The sequence below is a fragment of the Chiloscyllium punctatum genome, chromosome 48 (assembly GCF_047496795.1).
Source record: "Chiloscyllium punctatum isolate Juve2018m chromosome 48, sChiPun1.3, whole genome shotgun sequence".
Classification (NCBI taxonomy): domain Eukaryota; kingdom Metazoa; phylum Chordata; class Chondrichthyes; order Orectolobiformes; family Hemiscylliidae; genus Chiloscyllium; species Chiloscyllium punctatum.
In genome coordinates, this window is record NC_092786.1 from 52,482,836 (window position 1) to 52,510,811 (window position 27,976).

The 27,976-nt window shown below is 41.8% G+C and overlaps 1 protein-coding gene across 6 annotated transcripts in view; it reads left to right on the top strand.

Annotated features, from left to right (window-relative positions):
• The window catches only part of akap13 (A-kinase anchoring protein 13), a 406,551-nt gene that overhangs the window by 290,725 nt on the left and 87,850 nt on the right, over positions 1-27,976 (top strand). For 2 of the 6 annotated variants that reach the window (XM_072565220.1, XM_072565221.1), the window contains exons 14-19: positions 1,572-1,634; positions 4,206-4,401; positions 5,360-5,438; positions 14,378-14,497; positions 21,186-21,222; positions 23,669-23,804. In XM_072565220.1, coding sequence (XP_072421321.1) covers positions 1,572-1,634; positions 4,206-4,401; positions 5,360-5,438; positions 14,378-14,497; positions 21,186-21,222; positions 23,669-23,804 — 631 coding nt within the window. The remainder of the gene's footprint in view (positions 1-1,571; positions 1,635-4,205; positions 4,402-5,359; positions 5,439-14,377; positions 14,498-21,185; positions 21,223-23,668; positions 23,805-27,976) is intronic. The other 4 variants (XM_072565222.1, XM_072565223.1, XM_072565224.1 and 1 more) reach the window with 3 other exon arrangements.

Here is a 27,976-nt window from a genome sequence, read left to right on the forward strand (position 1 = left end):
GAAGGATATTGGAAAGGGTTCAGAAAAGAATTTAAAGGACGTTACCCGGATGAGAGGGTTTGATGTATAAGAAGCTGGATCAGCTGGGACTTCCTTCCCCCTGTAACGTAGGAGGTTGAGGGTGATCATATAGAGGTTTATAAAATCATGAGGCATAGATATGGTGACAAGCAAAGGTCTCTACCCTCAAGTAGAGGAGTTCAAAACTAGGGGGCATAGTTTTAAGGTGAGAGGAGAAAGATTTAAAAGGGACATGTGGGGAGCATTTTCACTCAGAAGGTGGTTCATGTGTGGAATGAACTGTCAGGAAGTGATAGCAGCAGGTACGACACGGGCAAATAGGATCATTTTATTTTGCGAAATCTGGTCGGCAGGGACACGTTGGACTGAAGGGTCTGTTTCCCTGCTGTATCTCACTATGACTCTGAGAATGCTCCCTACTTGCCTGGGTGAATGCAGCTCCAATAACATTTTAAGAAGCTTGGCACATCCAGGACTAAGCAGTCCATTTGGTTGACATACCAACCTCTACTTTTCACTCTACTCATCACCACACAGTAGCAGCAATCAGTACCCATCCTCAAGATGCACTGCAGCAACTTGTCTAGAATCCATTAACAGCGCCTTCCAAATCAATTATCTCTCCCACCTAGCAGGGCAGGAGCAGCAGATTCATGGGAACACTAGCCACCTGCAGGTTCCCCTCCAAGTCTCATACCATCCTGACTCGGAGAGATATCCATGTTGCTTCATTGTCGCTAGGACAAAATACCAGAACTCCCTTCCTTGTAGCACTAAACTTCACAGCCTGCGCAGTTCAAGAGAGTGCTCACCATCACTTTGCTGTGGACAACTTTGGGTGGTAAAGATTGGCTGTGCTGGTGATATCTGTTTCCCATAAATTAATTTGAAAGAAAAACCGTTGGATGCGTGCCTCCCAAATTTAGAGGAATCTAACCAGGTAACCTCCGGAAATAGCACTGTTGTACAGTGACTATGATACTGCGGTAGAAATACAAAGGTTGGTTCCAGTGCCGTCATGACAAATTTGTGGATTTACACGACGAAGAAAGTGGTGAATTACTAATAAACCAGCTAACTCAATAATCCCTTTAACGAGGGGCATTTATCTCCACCATAAATTGACTCCAATCTGCCATCAACATAGAATACACTTTTTTTAAAAAAAAAGTAGACTGCCTCACAGCATTAACAACTACTTGCAGACTTGATAGTGATAGATCAGTCAGGGTTGTCAGTGTGGGAGTAATGTGGAAAGATAGATTTAGACCCACAATGCACCCTGCTTTAGTGTGACTTATTAAAGATTCATCTGTGGAAAATCAAGTGGCAAAGAACATATAATCTGGCAAGCTTTTTTTTTCAACCAATATGTATCATTTGAAAATTAGATAACTCATCAGACATGCAAACACCTAAAAATTTCTCAATTTCCTAATAACCTCATAGTGTTGTTGCATTGAAACTTGTGCTAAAATTTTCTTCTCATCTTTTCCTTGCCAAGTCAATATTTCCTTCCTTATTCTGATCCTTTCTCCCCTTACCTCTAGTATGAGTTGGTGTCCCTGTGAGAAGCAGTGCCCTGTCTTGGAATCTGACATTAGTTACCGAAGGTATGGATTATGCACTGCATAAAGGCCAGGTGGTTTCATATCTGTTTTCAATATGATGAGGCAGGAGACATTGAATAGAGACATACCTGCTGCATCTTAAGGTTACAATTTTGTTTAGATAAAGCTTCAAATGCTGGACATCCAAAGTATAAGCAGAATGTTCAGGAAATGCATAATAGATATGCAAATTATATTACTTGAGAGATTTTGCACACAATTAGAGTCCATAAAATAGTCACTTCAGTTATCTATATCTTCTGGTTTTGTCTGAATAGGGGGCCTGTGAGACTTTCCCAAGAATATTGTGATGGGATTTTGAAGGGTCAGCATAGAGGCACATGCAGTGAAACGTAGCTGTCCGGGAATCTATTATCCCAATGTTGAGTCTCTTCCAATGACATTTAGAGTGAAAGATTGAGTGACCCCCCCCCCCACCTCCTGCTGCTGTTGGGCGACCCCTGGTGCCTGTTGGAAGTAGTGCTGGTAGCCTGGCAGGAATTTCCTGATTCTGATTTTTGACTACAGCGAGGGATATCCAGGAGATCTGTGTGAAGAAAGAAAAATATGTAGATACCCTATCGCAACCACAGCCCTACCGCTGTCCCTCTACAAAACAAGGATGCCCATAACAAGGAACAAAAACTGAAAAACACGCAAGTCAGTGGTCTTCTGGAGGCTTTGAACCAAACCCAAGACATTGCTCAAGTACAGTTGCATGTGTCCACAGTCACTCTGTCACTTTGGTGTTCCTGTCAAAGTATTGCATTCACTAGCAATAACCTGGGAACAGCTTTGAGAGGGTGGGGAAAAATGGTGTAGTTAGCACAGAATGGGGACAACATACAGATTATTAACTAACTAGTTTGCTTTGAAACCTTCTGTATGCCTTGCTACTCTTGTCTTTTAGATGCTTGCTGCCTGGTAGATGTACAGTCAGCCTTTATACTTACTCAACTGCTCTAAAAAAGGACATATTTTATCTGTGTTTGCAACTTTCTCCTTCAAAGTTTGAAGCACGTTTAGCTGCCTATTGACTTTGAAAAGTGGTGCATGCTCACGGGGCATGTTTTGATGCAGGAGAGCTGATTCTTGACGCTTCACCCCCACCCCCAAGAAGCTGATGCCTCGTACATACTGAGTTTCTTGTATAAATGTGCTTTTGTTTTTGAAACTGTTGAATTCCTTCAGAATAGATTTCATGTCAGGATCGTGTCACCAATCTAGCTACTAATCGCTGTCCTACACTTTTCCCACGCACAAGTAAAATATTTCCTTTCCAAATCACTTATAAAGATTATTATTCCTGTCCTCGACTCTCCTTGCCAAAAGAAACACAATTTTCCACAACAAGAACAGAAATGCACAGCAAAGCCAGTTGGCATCTGGAAATAAGCCAATTAGGTTAGCATTCCAATTATGCATCACAGTATAACTACTGTTCCTGAACTTAATTGATGATGAACATCCACTGATTGTGTCAATAGTACCAAAAAACAGCACCCTGAGTACCTGAGTGCTTTGTTTACTTCTTTAACTTGTTTACACCAGTGGCCTCCTTCTCAGCCTCCAGACATCATCACAAATTACCGTTGGCCAGAATGCTGAGATATCTTACACTCTTCCATCTTCTTCATGTTATATAGGGGTCATCAGGATGAAGGAGTGGATCCTTCTCTTTATCTTCACCTGTATCTATTGTCCTTGTGATCATGAGTTGTGCATTCATATCTGACATATAAGAACACAAATTCTGAACATAATTAGACCGCTCAGCCCATTGAACATGTTTTGCCTTTCAACCAGACCATTCATGGGTGCTATGATTTCTCCACATTCCTGCCTACCCCTGCTAACCTGCCACCCCCTTCCCTATTAAGAGGCTACCTACATCTGCCTTAAAAATACTCAAGCACTGGGTTTCCACTGTCTATTGAGGGAGAGTGTTGCACCACCTCGGGGCCCTCTGTAAGGAAAACTATCTTTCCTCCTGTGTCTGAAATTGACAGCCTCTTATGTTAAAACAGTGCCCTCTAGCTTTTGATTCTCCCACAGGGAAATATCCTGTTCATATCCACCCTGTTGGGAATCTTGTATGTTTCAAAGAAGTTGCCTCCTACTCTTCTAAATTCCAGCAGATACAAGTCTAACCTATTCAGCCTTTCCTGATTAGACAAGCTCCCATTTCCAGGTATTAGACCAGTAAACCAGTGGCCATTAATGTAGCTGACGTCTCTACCATTGGCTCCACTTCAGGTAATGCCCTCAAGCCCCATACCATCTCATCTCCATCCTTAATGTTCCCCTTGGCATTTCTCCACCTTCCACCCCTCTTGTTCCTCTTTATATCATGATTGAGTTGATGTCATCTCATCCTCTGTCCTGAGACGTGTTCCTGTACATGTATTATTCCTCATTATTCCCCTATTTGCAAACTGAATTGTTAATGGAAGTTATCTCAGTGTGTTCATGGAAGCGTTGATGGGGAAACGCTGGGAGAGAATTTGCCACGGGCCATTTTCCAAGTTAACACAAAATTGTTGTGGATTGACTATATGTCCTATGTGCATTCAGTTACAGCCTGGAAGGTCTGGTACATAACAACGAGGTGACCAAGGAAACGTCGCACACTGCAGAGTCCGTCTTGCAAAATTCCCGCGACCCTCGCCGAGCTCCAATCATCAGTACCGATGAGCGCGGATCACTTGTCTCACTGACCGAGGAAGAGATGGAGTCAGACCACAGCGATGGCAGTGTGTTTGACAACCCGGTAAGGTCACCACTTTTAAAGGAATGTCCTGTGACCATAGCCAGAGCTGTTCAGCTCGTATTTTATTTGATTAAAATTGGGCGATATGGGTGAAAGGGTCAAGGCCCGTATTGATGGCAGAGTAAGAAACCTCAGCTGAGCTCAGCTAGACTGGATTAAGTCGCGAGTGTGATGCTGGAAAAACACAGCAGGTCAGGCAGCATCCAAGGAGCAGGAGAGTCGACATCTCAGACATAAGCCCTTCATCAGGAATGAGGTTTGTGGATCGAGGCTGAGAGATAAATGGGAGGTGATGGGGGTGGTGGGGAAGGGAGGTAGCTGGGAAAGCGATAGGTTGATGAAGGTGTGGGAGAAGGTGATAGATTAGAGGTGGCAGGTCTGGAGGCCGGTGCAGAGTTGGAGGCTTGGAACTGAGATAATGTTGGGGGAGAGGAAATTAGGAAGCTGTTGAAATCCACATTTATTCCATGTGCTTGCAGGGTCCCAAGGCAGAATATGAGGTGTCTTCCTTCAGGCATCGGGTGGTAATGGTTGGATTAAGGGTGGTAAGACTGGATTAAGCTCAGAGACAACAAGTGAACTGTACGAGAAGGAGGAGGCCAGATGTGCCTTTACACATGCACACTTCACTGTCTCATGATGTTCCAAAGTGCATCATACACAATGCAATACTTTTAAAGTGTAGTCATTGTTTAAATGTAGGAAATACTCAGCACAGGTGCATCACTCTGCAATTACTTCATCAACTATTGGCATAGATAGTGTAAACCTCATGAGTAGCTCTAGTAAACTATTGATTGTTACTGATATCTTCTCTCTTGATCTGTTGCACAGAATATAAGTTTTAGTGCTGATGTAACAACTTTACTACCTAGTTGGGACTTTTAGAACCTGCCTGTAATTTTGCAGAATATTAGGTAAAAGGAAATTCAAAAGCAAATCTGTTGTTTCCTTACAGAAATCGATGAGGGTACATTCTGTTCCTCCACTGATGAAATCCATTTCACTGCAAGCCATTAACCCACCGAATGTAGACAGTAAGTACTGAATAGATTTTCAGCATTCTAATACACAAAGATTACTAACTAAAATGATACGCGTTCAGAGCAAGCAAAAGTGAAGATGCTGAAAGTCTTGAGCTTATTTTAAATGGTTTTATTTTCAATGCTTCATCTGTTCTCCAGTTTTCACCCCGTCTTGAATGGTGTCCACTCCTTGCTGCAATATTCCTTGCAGTGCTACGCTCCTTCCATACCATAACAGTAACAGCTGGTGTTTGTGGGTAAATCTTAACCGTCAATAGCCACAAGCAATACAACTGTAAAGGACACCATAGCAAAATCCCATGCCCTCATTCACCCCATATCCAGACACACGTAGATAAGGATGGACAATGAATGCTGGCCTTGCAATGGCACCCGAGTAAGTAAAACTGGATTCAGAGCAATTGAAAATTGACCTTTTTTTTTAAAGCGTGGAAGTGTTGGCATAATTGGTCGTTGTCACAGCTTGAACCCAGCTAACTCCTCACAGACTGAGCATCAAAGCAGAGAGAAGAGTGTTTAGATTCAGACAGCCCCTTGCACGCTTTCAGGAACTGTGTCGAACCAAGAAATGACATTTGAATTGAAGCCGCTGTGATTTTGGACAAGACCATGGCAATCCCTCTGCCCACAACAAAGTCCAAGCAATGAGATAAATGACCAGTTAATGTGTTTTGTTGGCAATGCTTGAAGATAAGTGATGGCTTGGGCACACAGGACATCCATGCTGTTCTGAATAGTGGCTGGGCTTTTTGACATCCAACTCAATATGTATTGCACTCCCAGCAGTGCTGCAGTCCCTCCACTGCATTGAAATGCCATCTGTTGTAAGGCATTGAATCCTGGAGTGGGCCTTGAGCCCATGGTCTTCTGTTTTAGAGATAGAAGAGTGATTGACATGGACTGTTGACAGAGATTGGGAATATCGAGTGGAAATGAGATAGTGAGTCATCTCACCTGACCTTTAGGTGAAATACTTCTGCACCAGCTTGAGGTTTGTTCCTGGCAGGTGAAGAGATTTTAGTTCTTTTGATTACTTTACCGGAAGACCTAGGGTACAAAGGGTGTTGGGCATAAGTAACAGATTAACCTTGAAGGTTTAAAGGAGTTTCACGGCAGTGGGGATGGATAGATGTGGGAATAATCTGTTCCCATGATGCCTTTGTTTGGAAGGATATAGGGTGCGCAAGCTGGGGAAAAAGCCTCATTCCAAATGGATCTTTCTTTTATCATGTTTGGGATGTTGGCATCACTGGCTGGGCCAGGATTTAATGCCCTTCCCTTGACTCCCTTGAGCTGCCTCCTGATACTGCTACAGTCCTCCCTGCTGTGGGTTGACCTATAATGCCATTAGTGCGGGAAATCATTTATTCTATTGTCAATGTGATAATCTTGCTTTATAAATGTCATGGGATCATTGAGTATTACAGTGAGTAACTAGCTTTTTGACCCGTCATCTCCACGGTAGTCATCAAATACCCATCTGCTCTAATCCCATTCTCCCTTCACCCATAGTATTGAATAGTATGGTGTTTCAAGTGTTCTGACAGTAGATTGGGGATCCGAGTTACAACTTTCTGCCTCAGACAATGAACCGAAACATGGCTATCAACTCATTCCTGACCCTCATGAAGCTCATTCTTCTCACCCTTCCTATTCACTTTCCTACTTTCTAACTTGTCTTTCATCTCATTGTTATTTGTTACTTTGCTGCTGTGAGATGTTCCACTAACCCGTCCAATAATAGGCATTACACTTCAAAGGTGAACAAGGTGACCTTAAGATATGCTTTGTAGCTTTAATATAAATTTATTTATGTCGTGGCTTCAATAGTTAGGAAAAGAGTTAAGATAAAATAAGATATAAGGAGAACAGAGCAGGAGGATTTGTGTTTATATTTTATATTTGTTTGTGTTCTTTTTGAGCTGTTGTTCTGGTCATACAGTTAATGATTTGAGAAGCTTTGGTGTACTTTCAGTGTCATAGAGATGTTATGGTGTAGATTTCATGAACTTGTAGGTACAGTAATTGAAAATCACGCAGCCTGTGTTTCCGTTTTACTTTAAAGGCCACTCTGATTATTGGTAAATGTACTTGATCAGTTGGCCTCTTGAGCTTATCTGTTTGTGCATGAGTCCTAAGGAGGGAGTGGTTGCAGATCATTTGGCCGTAGCTGTAAAAGTAGGACCTGTCCTGTAGTTCACACTAGCTGTACTCAAGCCAATGACCATGGTTGCTTTTCTTTAGAATATTTCTGAATAGTTTACTTCTAAATAAAAATTCATTGTCACGGATTACCCCTTGAATTGAGGATGATATCAGTCTACGGTCACAAGATCCTGCCATGGATCTTCATATGACTGAAACGGCCAATTCACAACTAGAATATCTTTAGGTAGATATCAAGAAACAATTGGTAATTCCTCCAATGACACCAATAAATACAGTTGCCTGCTCTTGTGCAAAATTGAAATATTCGTAGCCAAGTACGAATGCATTTATTCATTGAAGAGAATGGATTCATGTTGACAGGGAAAAGAAAGTGGTCAAATTTTTTTTTGCAGACAAGTGGGCAATCTAGTTCTACAGCAGAAGTGTGAAGTTTTTGACTATAAATTTTACTGTCGAGTTACTGAGGGAATTGAAGAGAAGCACAGTACAGATCACAAAATGAAAAGACTATGAGTGTGTTTGTTGTTTGCTATTCCTTATCTAGTTTTAGTCTGGCAGGGTTGCATTTATTCTCAGAGCACTTGTCCAGCTAGGAGGTACATTCCCCACCCCCAGAGTTTGAAACTTGTGCGCCGCAGGAAAGGAGGTTTGCAGGTCCTAGCCTACCCTGTTCAGTGTGACATATACACAGCTGTAGTTTCACAGTGTGGTTCTCTTGATTCACTCATACCCTTCAGAAAGATATCCTAATTGGGTTTTTACTTAACACTTTTCATGGACTCATTAATAAGTTAATTAATTGAATAGCATCACTGACGAGGGTATGGTTTAACCTCAAACTCTCCAGATTATTCTTTTAGCACAGTAATCACCATATTGCAATATGCTGTTAGATTTGACCTTCCTCTTTAAGACAGTAACATCATTCCAAAACTTCTGCTTTCTTTTAGTAAAATAAAAAAAGTTGTATTTTCTGAACCAAAGCATCAGTCACCACTGGGTTCTTTCAGTTCACAGAAGATGACATAACTAACCTTTTAATGCCAAAATTGGAGCCACTGTATTGAGGCTTGTTGTGTTACAGTTCCACTGGATTGTCAGCTGTCTCCGAGATGGAAGTGACTCAAACACCGGGGAGCAGAACAGACAGAGTCTGGCTGTGATTGCTCAACAACTGAATGTGCACTTTCTAGTGTGGATCATCTCACTTTGAAGTATTTCCTTTGCCAACCCTATCAGGTACACCAAGAACATACTTAGGGTACATGTCCACAGATCTGTTAAGTAAGTCACTTCCCCTAGGTAGTAATCATTTATGGTTTAGAAGATTTGCATCACATAATTTAGCAATCACGTAATTGCTGAACTGCACTGTGGAGAGCGTTAGTTCTCAGATGTCCGTTTCAAAGGAAACTTTCAAGTTCCTGTTAGCACTGATATTCTTAGTCATGCACCGTGCACATTGATCATCCCACGTCCTGCCAGAGAAAGCCATCACAAATGCTAAAAGTGTATGACTTCACATGCATATCTAGCTACTAAATAGGTTGCTTTCACACAGCCATGAATTGCAATGAGAGAGTGCCTTTATGGAGTATGGCATCCCAAGGTTCTTCACAGGAGCATTATGAAACAGAAATTTGATACCTAACCACACAAGATATTAGAACAAGGGCTTTAAAAGCTTGATTGAACAGGAAGGTTTCAAGGATCATTTAAAGGGGTGAAGTGAGATGGAGAGATTTGGGGAGCGAATTCTGGAATTTAAAGCGTCAGCAGGTAAAACAGGCCGTTCTGCTATAACACGTGTTTCGTTAATACAAATTTGCTGTAACACAATTGATAAATTGGGGAGACTGTTTCTAAGGCACAAACTTTTATAACGTGTGCTGGTTGTAATGCAATGATATCATCAATACTTTAACCGTTGTTTCTAAAGTGTGATTTTTGTACAATGCGGGGTTGCACAAGAATGGAACCATCGCGTTATAGAACAATCACCTGTACTTGTCAATGGTAGAGCACTCAAAATTGGAGGAACACAGAGATCTTGGAGGGTTATGAGGCTGTAGATATTAAAGATGAGCAGAGATACAGTTCCACAAAGGGATTTGAAAACTAATATGAAAACTTTTCTCGTTCTTTCTGAAATAACTCCACAAGAGGCTGGAATCTCATTGCCAAGTCACCCTTTATTTACACATGGAGAGCCCTTGACACTGATCCAGCTCCCTTGGAGCCAGATCTGAGTGAACAGGATCTAAGACGTTCTGTTCTTTTTTTCTTCTTTAGACATTCTGTTCTTTTTATATATTTTATTTAGACATTCTGTTCTTCTCTGTCAGATGGGGCTCCCTGATTGGACCAGGTTAACAGCCCTAATCAGGGAACTCCTATTTTCTGAGGTCCACCTGGCTGACCTCATTACAATCACTGTACTTTCTTAAGCAAGAGTCATTGTGGATGAGCAAGAATTGATGTAAGCTGGAGACAGCAGCAATTAAGTTTTGAAAGGTCTTGTGTTTATAAGAGTTGGAGATTAGAATAGTCAGGTCCAGAAGTAACAAAAGTATGAATTAGAATTCATCTACTTTAAGGGTCAAGCCAGAATTGGAGTCAAGTGATGTTCCAGAGATGGAAATGAGTGACCTTCTAGTTCCTTTATCACTTTGCGTTGTGCTTGCACTTTTTTAGACAGGGTGATGAGAGGGAGAGGTGTGCAGCAAAACAACAATTTACATTTGTGTAATGTCTTTAATCTTGCATATTCTCCCCATGTCTGCATGGGTTTTCTCTGATCGTCCAAAGATCTGCAGGTTAAATGGATTGCTTGTGCTAAATTGCCATAGTGCCCAGGGGTGTTTAGGCTATGTGGATTAACCTTGGGGAATGCGGGGTTACAGGTTTAGGGTAGGGGGTGGGTCTCAGTGGGATGTTCTTTGGAGTGTCGGTGTGGACTCACTGGGCCGAATGGCCTGCTCCTGAGTGTAGGGATTCTATAATTCTAATCAGAGGTAAATTTGCAACAGTCACCATGTCTTACTACCAACCACGTGGACCGCTCTGGACTGTTTACCTTTCAAGTTGTCACCAACTGCCTGACAACACTAGATCAGGAACCAGCAGGAGTAACTTGGTGCTAGAGTGATTCCTTTAAGTGCTTAGGTGAAAGTGAGGACTGCAGATGCTGGAAATTAGAGTGTGGTGCTGGAAAAGTACAGCAGGTCAGGCAGCATCCGAGGATCAGGAGAATTGACATTTCAGATAAAAGCCCTTCATCAGGAATTCCTCGGATGCTGCCTGACCTGCTGTGCAAATCCAACACCACATCCTCAACCTTTAAATGTTTGTCAAGTTTGTCCAAGGTTTGCTGGAAGCAGTAAGCCTTTGTGAATGTTAATGATGCATCCAGTTTCCTAGTGCAAAAATGAATCACTTTGTGCAGGGATGTACATCTTTAATTTAGTGCAGCAGTTTGAAAATATTGGCAACTGTCCATAAAGTGGGAGAAGCATGGTGTTTGAAAGGTGCTGGACCGAGTCTCAAAGCATTTTAATGTCTTTCATCTGCAGTAAACAGCAATTAACGTTGCATTTCTAAAAATAATTTGAGTTACTTGACCAAAATTATACACCCAGATTAAAAGCATAAGCAGCTGGCTGATGAATGCTTTTCTAGTGTTTGTTGAATAATGGGAAACAGTGTGAATATAAGTGGGTAACTGTTCGGAGAATATACAAGTCTTGTATGAACATTAACTACAGCTATCAAACTGAGGTCTGGCCACTTCCTTTGGAACTAGCTGAGCTGGTTTGCTTTTCCTGAACAGATCCATGCAGAATTTAAGCAATACTTGTGCATCAGGCTGAAATAATGAATGTCAGTGACTTTGGGTTAAGTTTACTTTAATGCGCATGAGCAACATACGAATCAGCACTTTGAAAGTGGTGACTCATTCTGTGATTGAGGTTGGAGTTACTAATGCCTTATTTGAGTGCTTTTGGAAAATTTTGTGTTGACATAAAATAATGGAAGGCAAATAAAGAGATGGGTTAAATGGGAAAGTTATGGAGGTCAGTTGGACCAAGTTCGATAAAAGTCTGCAGATTTAGAACGGAAAGCTGTGTCTTGCTGTGGTGTTGTAATAAAGGAAGTAGACATATGCTGTTTGCATAATATTTGATATTTAATTTAGAAATTTGTGTTTAGTAATCAATGACGGGAAAATATCTCATGATTTTATTAATGCTATTTGTGAGAATGGAATCAACTGAGAATTGTAGCTGGCTGGTTCATTGACGTCAAAGCTAAATTGTGAATCTCTGAAGTTTATTGGCTACAGATCATACTTGGAAGGTTGGGAGAAAGCCATTCAGCCCAGTGTGTCTATTCTGACTTTGATAAAACTATTAAGATAGTCATGTTCTCTCCTTTCAGAAAGCTCAGTATTTTCTGTTTCTCAAATAATTATTGAATTCCCTTTTTTGAAGCTGTCATGAATTTTGTTTCAATCACTCTTCATTTGGCAAGAATTTCATGTTCTGAGTTCTCTGCTTGTTTACAGAAAAATCTCCAAGTTCCTCCCTGCATTCTTTTGACAAGAAGCTTCATATTTATGGATTGGCCAACACGGTTACGGAGGATTTCCCTGTTTATATTGTTAAAACTCATGGATCACTAGGTTTTCAAAACTGAAGTCGTTTATATGCAGTAACATCCTGACATCCCAAAATCTGGACATCTTTCCAAAGACTAGTTGCCCAAAATGGCCTGATTGTGACTTTAATTATTAGGATATTTATCTTTTCTATTCCGTTCCTTCCCCACCAAGTCAAACTACATGCACAAACCCTCCCCCTACACCTAGCTACAACACTACACTCACATCTACTATCTAACTTTTCTCCTAACCTCCGTAATGCACTCCTGGTTTCACAATGGACACAATAGCTGTGATGTCCTTTTCCTTGAGACTTAAGGGACCTTCAAGGTCAGCATGGTGGCTCAGTAGTTAGCACGGCTGGCTCACAGCACCAGGGACCCAGATTCGCTTCCAGCCTCGGGCAACTCTCTATGGAGTTTGCACATATCTCCAGGTGCTCCAGTTTCCTCCCACAATCCAAAAGGTATGGAGGTCAGGTGGATTGGACATGGGCATTGCAAGGAAAGGGTGCGGGTGGAGGTGGAACTGATGGGATACTCCTCAGAGGGTCAGTGTGGACTTGATGGGCTGATTGGTCTGCTTCTGCACTGTAAGGATTCGGTGATTACCTGCTGGCCTTCTGATGCATATGTATTAAATTGTTGGCCACCTTTCGTCTTTGAAGCTAGCTGATTACCTCCTTAAACAAGAGATGATTGAGAGGAGATATGGTAGAGGTGTATAAAATCAGGAGGGATCTGGGCAGGAAGAAACTCTTCCCAAGAATTGAGAACAAGCAGTCCCTTAGTGGGGTGGACGGGGGGAGAGTGCAGGAGAGTTTCTAATGCCACTTGTGGTTAGGATCTGGAATTGCTGCCTGAGAGTGTGGAGGAGGCAGATTCAGTTATGGCCTTTCAGAGAGAATTTGATCAGTATCTAAAGAGGAAAGACTTTCAGAGCTCCAGGAAAATGGCAGAGCCGTGACATTGGTTAAATAACTTTTGCAGAAAGCCAATATGAACACGAGAAAATCTTTCTCAATGTAAACCAAAATTTTCTCAAATTTGTATCAATACTGGAGTTATTGTTTCTAAGCTCATTAACAACTGCAATTTTAAAGCACTGTCAAAGTAAAAACATGTTAAGGAAGAGGCAATCATTCATGATGTTTGGTGAGTTTGGGAAGAGCTGTAGCTCCATTTGTTGAATGGGCTGCTTCTTAAGTGTGTTGTACCTCACAAAACCATGACATCATCCTCACCTGAGCACCCCACTTTGATCCCCAGTGTTTGCAAGCTACTGCCCCATTTCTGATTTGCTGTTCCTCTCCAAAAACCCTGAATATATTGTCTCAACCCAATTTTGTGTGTATCTTTATCACCCATCCACACTTAAGTCTCTAAATCTTGATTTCTGTCCATGCCTCAGGATGACAGCAGCTTTAAACAAAGTCTTAAGTGTGAGGTAAATCATTCTGCCTTAACATTGTGCTTGGTGTCATACCCATCAACTCAAAGTGGTCCCATCAGTAAGCATCTTCACCAGTGCTTCATTCAAGTGCTGAAAATGCTCTCTCAACAAGCCAGGAAGATCGGGAGCAGGAAGATACGAATTAATACTGCGGGGTGCTTTTCATGGGTTAAGTGGGCATAATCTGAAAATATTACATGCCCACTAATATGCTTTTACTGAAGTCCTAGTGATTACATTATTTCTAATAGAGATAAATGAGAGAATAGATTTTGCATACCAAAGTGACAAGGAGCCAGTGGAAACGTTGGTTTGAATTCTTTTCCAATTTCTACATTAAAATAAGAAACAATTAAAATTGGTTTGTTACCTAGAACAATTCATCTATCGTTAAAATCTAATCAGAGAATGCTTTGATCTGTCTCCAGACTTGAATTCTAGATCTACTCTCTTATTCTTCACAATGTGTGCCAATTACCAGCTGGTGATTTAATCATTGCCATTAATCTGCATGCAGCCCTGCACTGTGTACACCTTGCTGCTTGACATTTTGCTTCAGTCATTGTGAAGGAGCTGTAGGCGGATGTCAAATGAACCTGTGATTTGGTTCCTTTCAGTGAAATGCATGCTATAATTCTGCTGTTAACAGAACCTGGACGCCCCAGGCCCAAGAAGAGAATCTCCTTTTCCCTGAGCATTTCTCCACTCCTTCCTAAGCCTAAAACTGTCTTTTCTCTTGGTTCTTCCTCAAGTGACGATGAATTTGATAGTAAGTAAACCTTGGACTTAAATATCTATCATGTTGTAATTTGTTCTTTTAAATGTTTACTTCCAGTATTTCAACAGGAATATGGTCAAAGTTTGCCAAAAAGTAGGCATAATAATTGGACCATAAACTCCCAAGTAGCTGATTCTACATGGTTACGTTTCAGGTGTTGTGTGAATATTGATATATCATTGAAATTTGTCAAGTCATAAACTGCAAGTCAATTGTTTATTAAGTCATGGACTGTTTTCAGCAGGTTATGGTGTAGAATTGCTTTCTCTGTTTTATTTTGTGACGAAGTACAGTCAGAGCTCCAACTCATTTTAAGGGTGGAAGATTTTTTTAAGTGCTATATTGCAAAATGACATGCACATTCTTCCCTAATAGTTTGCAATGTACTTGCGCGTGGCCCATCCAGAAAACAAGGCACTCAGAAACACGCTGCTGAAGTATTCCAATTCAATGGGTTTTTTTTGGAAAATCTCATTATTCAAAGTCCTTCTCTTTTAAGCGTTACAGTGGAAAAAAAAATGTGTAATGCCCAAACTCTGTTTCAGCTGCCAGAGTCTAGTTATCGTTGAGTGATTAAAGTCTCTAGTGATCTGAAATTTGGTTTAGTACCAATAAAGGGAATACAATATTTAGATGAGTGTTTTACTGTGCACTAACTGAAAATAGCTCAGGTCGTCTATAATTTTTCCATCACATTTTCATATGTAAAATGATCCTGTTTCAAAGCTAAACTTTATAAAAGTGGTATAAATACACCAAAAAGGAATCTTTCTCAGTACTGATTTTGAGAATTCTTCATGGTAACCTCAGCCAGTGTGGGAATTGAACCCATGCTATCGGCATCACCCTGTATTGCAAGCTGGCTGTCCGGCCAATCTTCCACTTCCTGGGCTAGGAAAGTGGAAATATTTGTCCAGTGTCAATACTACCTTTCTTTGTAAAGAATCCCCTGCCAGAAAATATATGTAAATATTTAGTCATGATGGGTTGAATTCAGCTGTGAAAGTTTCCATAGTTGGAGAGGTTGTCTCAACTAACTGGATATCTGAGCACGAAGCATTAGTATATTCCAGTAAAGAACCATGGGTGGGAGAGTAGAGAGCTGGCAGAAAAATATTTCCCTATATTTTACTGGCCATTAGCTTTTACTAGCCGCCAAAACTCGTGGATTAAAGTTCTGGAAATATGCCATCTTACATAGCCTGATGTACCAGGGAGATTGTTTTCCAGTAATCGTGTTCCAAATCTTCCCATGGCCTGTGAATGGTACAAATAGGCCAAAAAAAAATCTTGCTCAACATAAACAAATTTGAGAAAATCTTGGGTTCAGTACTGGGAGTATTGTTTCTGAGTCCATTACTCAAAAGGTGAAGTTAACTCTAAAACCGTTAAATTGGGTTAAGTCATGTTAATGAAGAGGCAACAATTCATGACGTTGGTGAGGCTGGGAAAAGCTGTTTATCCATTTGTAGCACAGGCCATCTATTTCATTCAAAGACTGAGCTTGTAGCTCAGTTGTGCACGACCGGCCTGATCCCCAGTTTGCTTCAATTATTTTGAGTCAGAGTTCCTCTTTCTCAGTTGTAGTCACTCCGAAAGAAGAAATACCAGGTTCCAGGCCTTTGACTGGCATCTACAGGGTGGCCCCCTATGTCCGCTGCTTTTATTTTGATTTATGCATCAGGGTTGTGAAACAAATGAGGCAAGTGTCCTTTGTAGGCAACTAAGTAAGTTGTCGATGCTAATGCTGGTATTTAAGTTGCTGAAAGTACAAGGAGAGCTTGGGAAGAGGGGTCAGAGCTTGGGGGTTCCAATATGATGCCTTCAAATGTTGAAGAACTTGTTGACCCTTAGAGTGTCAGATTTCATACGAACAAAGATGATCTAGATTGTGTCTGTGGAACTGTACCCAGCAAAGGATCAATACTTCACTGTAGAAATTATTTAGATATTACATCCTACAAGATAACTTGACGGTAGGAAGCAGAGGGTAATAGAAGGATGGTTGTCGGACGAGAGGCCTGTAACTAGTGGAGTGTGTCAGGGGTCATTACTGGGCCTATTACTGTTTGTTGTCTATATTAGTGATTTGGATGAGAATGTCCAAGGCATGATTAGTAAGTTTGCAGATGACACTAAAATAGGCAGTATCATGAACAGTGAGGAAGGTTATCAGAAATTGCAGCAGGATCTTGATCAGCTGGGGAAGTGGGCTGAGAAATGGTAAATGGATTTTAATGTAAATAAATGTGAGGTCTTGCATTTTGGAAAGTCAAATAACGGCAAGAGTTTCATGGTGAATGGTAGGGCCTTAAGGAGTGTAGTGGAGCAGAGGAACGTTGGCGTTCAGGTGCACAGTTCTCTGAAAGTGGAGTCCCAGGTAGACAGGGCAGTGAAGGTGGCTTTTGGCAAACTGACCTTCATCAGTCAGGGCATTGAGTATAGAAATTGTGAAGTTATGTTGCAGTAGTACAGGAAGTTGGTATTGGGGTATTGTGTTCAGTTTTAGACACTATTATAGGAAGGATGCTATTAAACTGGAAAGAGTGCAGAAGAAATTAACAAGAATGTTGCCAGGATTTAACAGGGAGAGGTTGGACAAGCGAGGACTTTTTTCTTTAGAGCTTAGGAGACTGAAGGGGGGATCTTCTAGAAGTGTATAAGATCATGAGATACATGGATATGGTGAATGCATTCAGTCTTTTTCACAGGGTTGGAGAATTAAGGACTAAAGGGCATCAATTTAAGGTTAAAGGGGAAAGAGTAAAAGGGAACCTGAGGGGAACTTTATTTACACAGAGGGTGGTACGCATTTGGAATGAGTTGCCAGTGGAAATCATTGAGGTGGGTACATAAACAACATTTAAAAGGCATTTGGACAAATACATGGATAGGAAAGGTTTGGAAGGATATAGGCCAAATGCAGGGAAATGGGGTTAGTTTGGATTGACATTTTGGTCGGCATGGACCAGTTTGGGCCAAAGAGCCTGTCTCCATGCTGTAGGACTCTGAGTCTATGAACTCAGGGGCTGCACGGTGGTTCAGTGGTTAGCACTGCTGCCTCACAGCACCAGGGACCCGGGTTTGATTCAAGCAACTGCCTCAGGCACCTGGCTGTGTGGAGTTTGCACATTCTCCCTTTGTCTGCGTGGGTTTCCTCCAGGTGCTCCAGTTTCCTCCCACAATCCAAAGATGTGCAGGTCAGGTGAATTGACCATGCTGAATTGCCTATAGTGTTAGGTGCATTAGTCAGGGGTAAATATAGAGTAGGGGAATGGGCTGGGTGAGTTACTCTTCGGAGGGTCGGTGTGGACTTGTTGGGCCGAAGGGCCTGTTTCCGTACTGTAGGGAATCTAAACTCAAGGTTGAGGAGGGCCTTCTTATGAAAGTTAACACCTGAATTGCACAAAGTTAGTTCTGTGTTAAATTGCTACATTTCTGTCTAAAACAGAACTCCATTAAATGGAAGCTGGTATGTAAGCACCAGAATGGATTAGTCCTGTGTGTGAACCAGTAGAAGAATAGAAGAATCTGCCCTGCAAATTCCATGTAATTAGGATGTCAACACAGAACAAAGACAGCAAATACTGTTCTATTTCTGATGTGAATGTGGAAGGGAGTTGTGTGAAGGTGGAAAATTGTTTCCATTTCTATATTAAGAGAAAGAACTGCGAATGCTGGAAATCTGAAGCAAATTGCGGAAACATTCAGCAGGTCTGGTAACATATGTGGAGAGAAAGCAGAGATAACTATTCAAGTCCAGTGATCCATCTGTAGAACTGAGACACTCCACATTGGAAGTAGAAATTGCTAGAGAAACTCAGCAAGTCTGGCAGCATCTGTGGAGTGTCTCAGTTCTGCGGATGGGTCACTGGCCTTGAATGGTTAACTCTGCTTTCTCTCCAATTTTGTGGGAGGCACGGTGGCACAGTGGTTAGCACTGCTGCCTCACAGCGCCAGAGACCCGGGTTCAATTCCCGCCTCAGGCGACTGACTGTGTGGAGTTTGCACATTCTCCCCGTGTCTGCGTGGGTTTCCTCCAGGTGCTCCGGCTTCCTCCCGCAGTCCAAAGTTGTGCAGGTCAGGTGAATTGGCCATGCTAAATTGCCCGTAGTGTTAAGTTAGGGGTATGGGTGGGTTGCGCTTCGGCGGGGCAGTGTGGACTTGTTGGGCCGAAGGGCCTGTTTCCACACTGTAAGTAATCTAATCTAAGTAAATGTTACCAAACCAGTAATTTCTTGGCTCAGCACCAGTATTTGAGAATTTCCAGTATCCTTCCCACAAAATCACAACCAGCAGAGGTGTCCTCAAGTGACCTTCTGCCTCAGGATATCAGGCTGCATCGTTTAGATACAAATGCAGCTCCAAGATTACAATGAGGGCTTTACATGGTCTTATCAATGGCTGTCTCACCTCTGAAGTTATAGATGGTGTTCCATTTGTCTAATATCATACAGAGCCAAGTGAATTTGTAAGAAATTATGTTGCTTCAGGGCTGTGAAGTTGTTTTTGGTTCACAGTGTACCTATAATTCCTGCCTGAAAATGTGTGAGAGCATTTGGTCATATGGGGCTGGGGTGGAACTGTAAAGTTTTCCATGGCTGTCCAAGCCATTGCGGCTTACTGGGCAATGATGGACATTGTATCCCAACAGAGAGCCAGTGCGTTTGGACTGGGGAGGTAGAGCAGCCATTTTGCCTGTCCCCTGTGAGACAAAGCTGTAATGGGTTGGGTGGTTACAGCTGGACAAATTTGGTGTCACTGTGACTTGGCGGTAGCCCAGTCAGAGATTGTGGGTTCAAATCTCAGACTGGTGGGTAGAGACCAAACACTGGTGTGCCCTGTGCAAAGAAAAATAGCAGAAAATGTTTATTGTAAAATGGTGAGTGAATGATAGTTACTCCAAAGCAGCAGAGTTTGTGAGGCTTTATGCTCACTGTGCTTAGCCATTGACAGACATCTGTTTGATAGATTGATTTAGATTCTCCACATGGGCCCACTTCAGGCTAGGCAAATGCTTCCAGATCAGTTTAAATAGGTGAATCATCTTTCAAAAGAGAACGCTTAATTTCTTTCAGGAAAATAACACAGTTGATGGAAAGTTCAGTTCCTTTGGTAGTTATTGATCATCTACAGGTAGGCTTCCTTGCTCAAACTCTTGTCCATTCCTGCATCCTGTCGGAAGACTTGCTGATTCAGTCTGACGTTCCTTGTGCTTTTTCTCACCTGTTTGTGACCTCCCACCCATGTGATTTCAACCATGGCTAGTTTTCAGCTTTCTGTAGATCCCAGCGGGGTCAAAATCAATTGCACATTTTGTACAGTTCAATACAATTGTATTTTATATCATTTAATTGTTAATTGACTGCATAATTTCTTTAAAGAAGCAATAAAATGTAAGTTAAGAATTATGGTCTGATCCACTCTTTTACTGTCTGATAAAATAGACTTGTTTAACCACAGGGACGTTACATACATAGGCCGAGAGGTGAGGAATGTTACTTAAATTTATTTTGCGATTTACAATGCTTAATTTGAATCATCAGGCAGTTAAATGCTCAAGTCCAAGGACAAGGGATGACTTCGACCTGTTTATTCAATGAGCGTGTTTCTGAAACAGAAAGAGCTAACATTTCTATGTGTCTGCTGTCACTCCAGCCCACTCCCAAATATGCCATCCTCACCCTATGTGTGGCTTCTAAATAAAACTGTATTCACAAGTGGGAGAGAGTGAGGACTGCAGATGCTGGAGATCAGAGTCGAGAGTGTGTTGCTGGAAAAGCACAGCAGGTGAGGCAGCGTCCGAGGAGCAGGAAAATTGACGTTTCGGGACGAAGCCCTTTATCAGGACCTGCTGTGCTTTTCCAGCAACACGCTGTCAACTGTATTCACAAGTTGCCAATTTCCCACTGTGCTGCCCATAGGATATCAAGACAATGGAGTATTCAGGTATTTTAACAAGTGGGTGATCATTGAATCACTGCACATTTTTAAAGCACATAAATGTGTTGTGTTGTGATCAGCAAGCGGAGTCTTTGGGTGAGGGTTATTTTTAATTAGCAATATTTTGTACAGCTAAAAGGTATGGTAAAGGTAACATTGCTATTGTCTTACCGGATCATAGGGCTGCACTCTTATTAGAGAGAGACAACAGGTGTTGGTTGAACCTGAGGGTCTCCACACCTTAGGCAAGGGGAGGGAGAGTTTTTCATTGTAATCTCAGCCAATGCAGGAATTGAACCTGTTCCATTGGCGTCACTAACCAGCTGCCCAGCCTACTGAGTTAACCAACCCTCTACTCCTAGAACACACTTTGTTGTAAAGAAAAATGTGCATTTATATAAATCTCATTCTGATTTTATTTCTAGATTTTTGCCTTAAATGCTTGGAGGAAATCTGTATATATAACTCATTTTGAACATGTGAAACTGGTTGCCAGCTGACTTCTTTGAATGAAGTTATTCCCAATGTCTAAAATAATTCCATCGCTTTACTGTACAACCTTCATCTATTAATGTGTCCTTTGTAGTAATTATATATATATATATATATTAGTATAAATGTGGCCATTTCAGTTATTTGTCATTTCTGTACTTGTGCTATTTTGATTTTTAACAATTAACAAATTTCTACACTTGTGAAATTACGAAAATATTAATATTGGAACTTTCCCCTCCAGATTTAAGGTCGTCCATCAGTAACTCTCTGGGCCAGAGGTAAGTGACTCCAATTCACTGTTAGTAAGTAGAACTTTTTTAAAATAGTTTGTTTGAGCTAGGACCCAGACCCAATGTCAACTAATTATTTTCTGTCTCTGCTTTCCTAAACATTCTGAAGTTTGTTGAGTACTCTCAGTTTTTAAACTTTATATATATAAAAAACGAAAGTCATATCTTCACATAGAATGATTAAATCTCCAAAGTGGGGCCTCCCAGCTCATCACACCACATCCTGTTTCTCTAAGAGCAGCTCATTCCCCTGTAGCCCTATAAATCTTGTCAGATAATAATGTAATTCCCTTTTGAAACCATGACTGAATCTTCTTCCACCACATGGTCAGTCAACTCCACTCTCACAGTCATGAATGGGTACCCATCTTCCAGCAGGAGATCTTTAACTCTCTTATATGGTGTGGGCATCACTGACAAAGCCAGCATTTGTTGCCCCTCCTCAGTTCCCTTTGAACTGCAAGGCTTGTTTGGCCATTTCTGAGAACTCTTAAATATCAACAGATTGTAGTGGGTCTGCAGTCACCTGTAGGTCAGGCTGGCTATCAATAAGGTACACTGGTTCCTGCGCCCTGCCCCAATGCAGCACATTGAAACCAGATGCAATGCCTTCAGCTTTTCTACCACCTTATCTGATGCATCATAGATAAAGATTAAATCTGAACCTGCTAGTTTCCGTGCTTTATACCTGATATTAACTGGACATTTAAAATCATAGAATCCCTACAGTGTGGAAGCAGACCATTCAGCCCATCGAGTTCACATCGATCCTTCGAAAAGTATCCCACCCCATATCTATCCTGTAGCCCTGCATTTGTCAAAGCTAACCCACCTTAGGGCAATTAAGCCTGGCCAACCCCACCTAACTTGCACATCTTTGGATTTGGGAGGAAACCGGAGCACCTGGAGGAAACCTCACAGCACCAGTGTCCCAGGTTCGATTCCAGCCTCGGGCAACTGTCTGTGTGGAGCTTGCACGTTCTCCCCTTGTCTGCGTGGGTTTCCTCTGGGTGCTCCGGTTTCCTCCCACAGTCCAAAGATGTGCAGGTCAGGTGCATTGGCCATGCTAAACTGCCCATAGTGATAGGTGCATTAGTCAGAGGGAAATGGGTCTGGGTGGGCTAGTCTTTGGAGGGTTGGTGTGGACTGGTTGGGCCGAAGGTCATGTTTCCGCACTGTAGGGAATCTAATCTAATACACTGGGAGAATGTGCAAACTCCACACCGTCATCCGAGGGTGGAATCGAACTCTGGTCCCTGGCGCTATGAGGCAACAGTGCTAACCACTGAGCCATCGTGCTGCCTGATGGCATTCTGGCATTGCTTTAAAAGCGCCTTCCTTAACCTCCCCATGCATTCTTTGACGGACTCCTCATCCCCCTCAACCCCTATCCACATAGAATCTGCTGGGTTTTTTTGCTCATTACAGTGGGTTCATGATTACCTATGAGCCTATAGTTTATATTGTAATGCATTGTGTTCTGCCTTGCGTACAAATTGACTTGTGAAGGGACTCAGAAACAGAACCTATTTACAACCCAGGGACTGCCTGTACTAATTATTATATCTCCTGCACCTTCTATGTGATTTAATTGCCCATAAAATCATAAAGAAATTCCTGCAACAAGTCTCAAAGCTTGACCATGTTTTAAATACAAAAATAAAATACTGAGAATGTTGGAGATTTCAAATGAAAACACACAGTGCTGAAGAAACTCAACAGGTCAGTGAAGACAGAAATAGATTTAATATTTCAAGTCCAAAATGAAGTTTTCTTAGAACTGAAGAGTGTTGTAAAAATGATGGCTTTTATATTGTAAAGAGAAAGACAGGGAGGGGCAGGTGGTGCAAAAGTGATGGTTGTGGGATTGTAAAGAATGTGCAAAAACAGTCTATCATGGAAAATGGAAACGGTGCAGTAAAGGAAGGCAAGAGAAGCTTCAGAGATGGCTCTAGTAAAGGCAAGAGAAAGGCAGACATTGGAAGCAAAATTTGTGTATTTTAAGTTTTCTATCGGCTGGACAATTCTACTTAAAATAGGGAAAGCAAAATGAAGGGCCGAGACAGTTGGGAACAGCTAAAATAGTATATGTGGTTATTCAAGAATTCTGGATGGAATTATCTTTCTGAGATGATACAACATCTTGTCCAGGAGAAGCGTCAACAGAGACAAGAGTTGGCCAAAACAAATTCAAGGTGAGATTTAAAACTGAAAGCAGTAAGTACTCTATGAGTCAGGTTGCACTTGTGGAGAGAGAAACAGAGTCACCATTTTGAATCCAAAGTCACTCTTATTCAGGCCAAAGTTGTGTGTATGTTGAACGTGAAACATAAAGTCTGCTTCTCTATCCAGAGAGGTTGCAAGATCTGCTGAGTCTCTCCAGCATTTTGCTTTCATTCCAGATCTTAGAGTTGTTTATGCCTTAATTGTATAGCATTTCCGAAGAGGATTACAGCCAAGTGCCCCCGAGTCCAACAAGGAAGGATTTGGAAGGGAAAGGCAGCACTAAAGTCTCTCGAACTTTCAGCTACCTCAAAAATAAGATGTCAAGTGGAAAACACAAGAACAAGGTACGTACTAATGAAGTTCTTTTATAACCTTGTCCGTACACCAATTATGGGGTAAACGATAAAAGTCCTGAAAGACCCTATGGTCATGCTTATCCTCTTACCTTACCTCATTGTCCCACCCAGTGGGACAACCCAGACTTAGCTCACTTCAGTGAGGCTGCTGAGATCTGTGAAGATTATGGAATGGGGAAACAACATCTGTCGTTGATGTTTGTTTTTGGGGTGTGACTGCTGCTGATAAGATCCCATTCATTTGCCTTGAGAAGGTGGCAGTGAGGGATTCTGTTTCACCTGCTACAGTATTGCGGTGAGGGTAATCCCATTTTGGGAGCAGGCGCTTTCAGGAATCAACCCAGAGCTATTGGGGAAACAAAGCTATGTGACCGAATCAGGATAACTTGCTGATTTAAAGGAGAACAAGGAAGTGTTAGTGTTTCCATGATATTAGTGCTGTTCTCTATTGTCACTGGCAGAGAGCCCAGGGAAGAAAAATGAAGATGAGAGAAGCTTGTATAAAATTTGTGATCATTTCTGGTGTGTTTTCAGACACCAGCACTGTCGGTCTGGTGATATATGTTGTATTTGTGTCTACCAGCTCTATCTTAGAAGTTTTGGGTAAATTTATTGCCATCAATCCTCCTTGTTGACATGATGTGGAGATGCTGGGATGGACAAGCTCAGAAGTCACATGACACCAGGTTATAGTCCAATAGGTTTATTTGAAATAACAATCTTTCGGAGCACTGTCCCTTCATCTAGACTTCACCTGAGCAGTGGTTTGTGGTTTCAAATAAATCTATTGGACTATAACTTGGTGGCATGCGACTTCTGATCTTGTTGGCATGACTACCAAATACTGATGCAGTATGGAGAAGGATGGTGTTTCTGGTAGAGGACAGGCTCCATCTTGGTAGAGGAGGTTTGTTACTTAATACTTAATAGCTAGTTACATCAATCTGTTTTGCACGAGAGGCTTTTTCTAAGACTTCAGGCAAGACCTAAGCATAAATACATAGGCGGCTCAGTGATTAGCACTGCTACCTCACAGCGCTAGCAATTCAGGTTCAATTCCAGCTCTAGCACCTGTCTGTTTGGTGTTTGCATGTTCTCTCCATGTCTGCATGGGTATCCTCCGGGTGCTCCCATTTCCTCCCACAGTCCAGAGATTTCCAGGTTAGGGTAGATTGGCTGTGCTAGGTTGTCCCGTAATGTGCAGGCTAGATGGATAGCCTTGGAAAATACAGCATTATGGGGATAGGGTATGGGTTGGGTCTGGGACGGGTAGTCTTCGGAGAGTCGGTATGGATTCGATGGGCTGAATGGCCTGCTTCCACACTGTAGGAATCCTATGGTACTGTTAGATACACAGAACTTAGCAGTGAACTGGAACTGTATGAGAATTGATAACAAAGTGGTTAGCTCCTCCCAGGAGCTAATGGCAGTGGCTGATTTTGTGATGTCTGTTAAACCTTTCAGGCACTAACTATCTTATACAACAACATTAAACGTGTGATGATGATGAGATCATTTATTCTTACCTCCTCAAATACCAAGTACATGAGGCCTTGTGTTGCTTTGTGGGTGAGGGACATATTTGTTGATTTCATCAGTGGAGCTCTTGCTCCCTCTGGGTCTTTGCGGCAACGTTTGAAGTTGCTCATTCGATGGGAGGTGACGCTACACTGGACTGGTGTTGGTGAGGGAGCAGGGCAGTGCTGTAATTCCAGCAAAAATCCAAATGCAGGAGGAGGGCACCAACATTTGTTGGGCAGCCAACAGGGTCTTCACAAACTCTGGCACTGAGGGAGGGGAATGTATTTGTATAATGCAGAGGTCCTGCACCAGAACTGCAAGGTAGCTTGACGTATCATTGGTTAGCAAAGTACTGTTTGTATCAGGTATAAGAATTCCTTGTTCTACACCGCAACAAGCTGTCGATCATGCTGCAAGCAGCAGATCTCATGTTTCTACATTTGCCGTTTAATTTCCAATATATGGCTTTTGTAAATATCAGTCTACTGTAAAATGGGTGATTTTTGTTTCTTAATTGTATAGCCATTTAAATGCTCTAATTTGAGAAGATATGGTATTAACAAAACATTAGTTTTACAACATGAGAGCACATCATCTAACCAACACGTTTCTTGAAATTATTTGTTTTTAATGACAGGAATATATCTGTGCTCAGCAACTAAGTTGTTTTTTGAGTACAGGGTGATGATAATCACCAAATACGGGAGTAGTCTGTTATTTATAGTTATTTAGTAATCAACCTGTTCAGAAATGTTAATATACATCCTGGACAGACTTCCTAGCTTAGAGATAGGGATAATACACTGTGACACAAGAGCCCTCCTGGTTCAGAGGTATATATTTTATGTTTTTCAATCAACCAGATTTGAGATGGTATTACCTCCAGAAAAGGTGGGACTTAAATCTGGACCACCTGGGCTCAAAGGTAGGGCCACTGCCAATGCACCACTGGCTCCTTCTAATTCAGTCCTGATTTTTTCTTAATTAATCAATTTTTCTCATCAGCCTGCACAAAGATGTTAATACACTCCTCCTGAGCAGGTGGGACTTGAACTTGGGTCTCCTGGCTCCAACGTTAACACTATCACTTTACCACTTGAACCTGTTAAAGGAGAGCTCTTCATGGTGGCCTCAGCTGATGTGGGAATTGAACCCATGCTGCTGGGACTAATCTGCATTGCAAACCAGACATCCAACCAATTGACCTAGCCATCCCCTTTGGCTTGGAGGTAAATTAATCTCTTGAATAGCATTCACCTGCATCCATTCAACTGCAAACACCAGGGACAATGTACAGTTTCCCTGAAAGTTTCCCATTCAAGGGAAATTAATGATGGGTAACAGATGCTGTCGGCATCATTCCCAGAAAGATGTTTTCAAAAAGAGAGAGTGCAATATTTTTAAAGAGAATTTAATTGATTATTTGAAATGATGGAAGATTCTAGCCTAGAGAGCAGATTAGTTTTGTATTACTCTTGTAAAAGGATGAGGGGGAAGCTGAATAGCTGCTTCCTATGTTCTACCTCTGTGTTAATATTGACCACTAATCGGGCTGTAGGCTTTTTAAAAGATGGTCACTTTTTTATCATTTAAACCCTGTCATTCGGAGGGTTTTCTGGGTTCTGTATCTTTGTAGCATTGTGGATTATTAGCATAGAGGTGATGTCATCTGAAGGAATCTGTGGTCATTACATTGCTAGACTTTCACAGTTACACTTGCAGCTTGCAGTATCCAACTGAGTTCTGACAAACCACTGATGCAGACAGTGATAGGATAAGATGTAAATGTGCACTAAGGCATTCAGGGCATCTTTATAAACCATGAGTGTGAAGTTGGTGTCTCGCCATCGTCTGGAGATTTCACATATGTCATTTCCTGGGCATGATGAAACTGTTTGAAAATTTCTCAGGTCAGGAAGTACACCAGCTGGTCCCCAATCAATTGTTCGCTTCCATCCCTCTGTTACTGAGAGCAGTGGCCCAGATTTGAGTTTCTTTATTATTTAATGAGATCGGTGTGTTGCTGCCAGAGCCAACACTTGTTGTCTATCTCTAACTGCCCTTCAGTTGACTGGTATTGCTGGGCAGTTACTGACAGCATTTTTGGGGTCAACTACATTGCAGTGGATCTGGAATCACACGGATGCCAGACCGAGAAAGATTAGCAGGTTTCCTTCCCATACAGACATGAGTGAGCCAGGTTTGGTTTTAGTGATTTGTGATCACCATTAGTGAAATTAAGTTTCAATTTCCACACAGTCATTTAAAATCAAGTTCCACCAGCTGCCATGGTAGGATTTGAGCCCGTGTCATTCTCTCCCTACCCCTATTTTCTCCCCCCACCTCCCACCTTTGTCCATCCCAGACCAAGACGAGGCACCTACATAGCATGTGCTATGACACATCTCTAGAGTAGGTGAGGTCCAAACCTGGGTCTCCTAGTTGGGAGATCTTTGTCTACATAGTCAGTGCACATTTGTCTGTAAGGGCTATCAGTGTTCTACTTCTCTATGAAAGCAAGCACATCAAGATCACTCGTCGGTAGGAAAACTCTATGGCATATCTTTAACATGCTTATATAATTCTTAATATATAATCCTTAATATATAATGCTTACATTATCCTTAACATTATTAAAT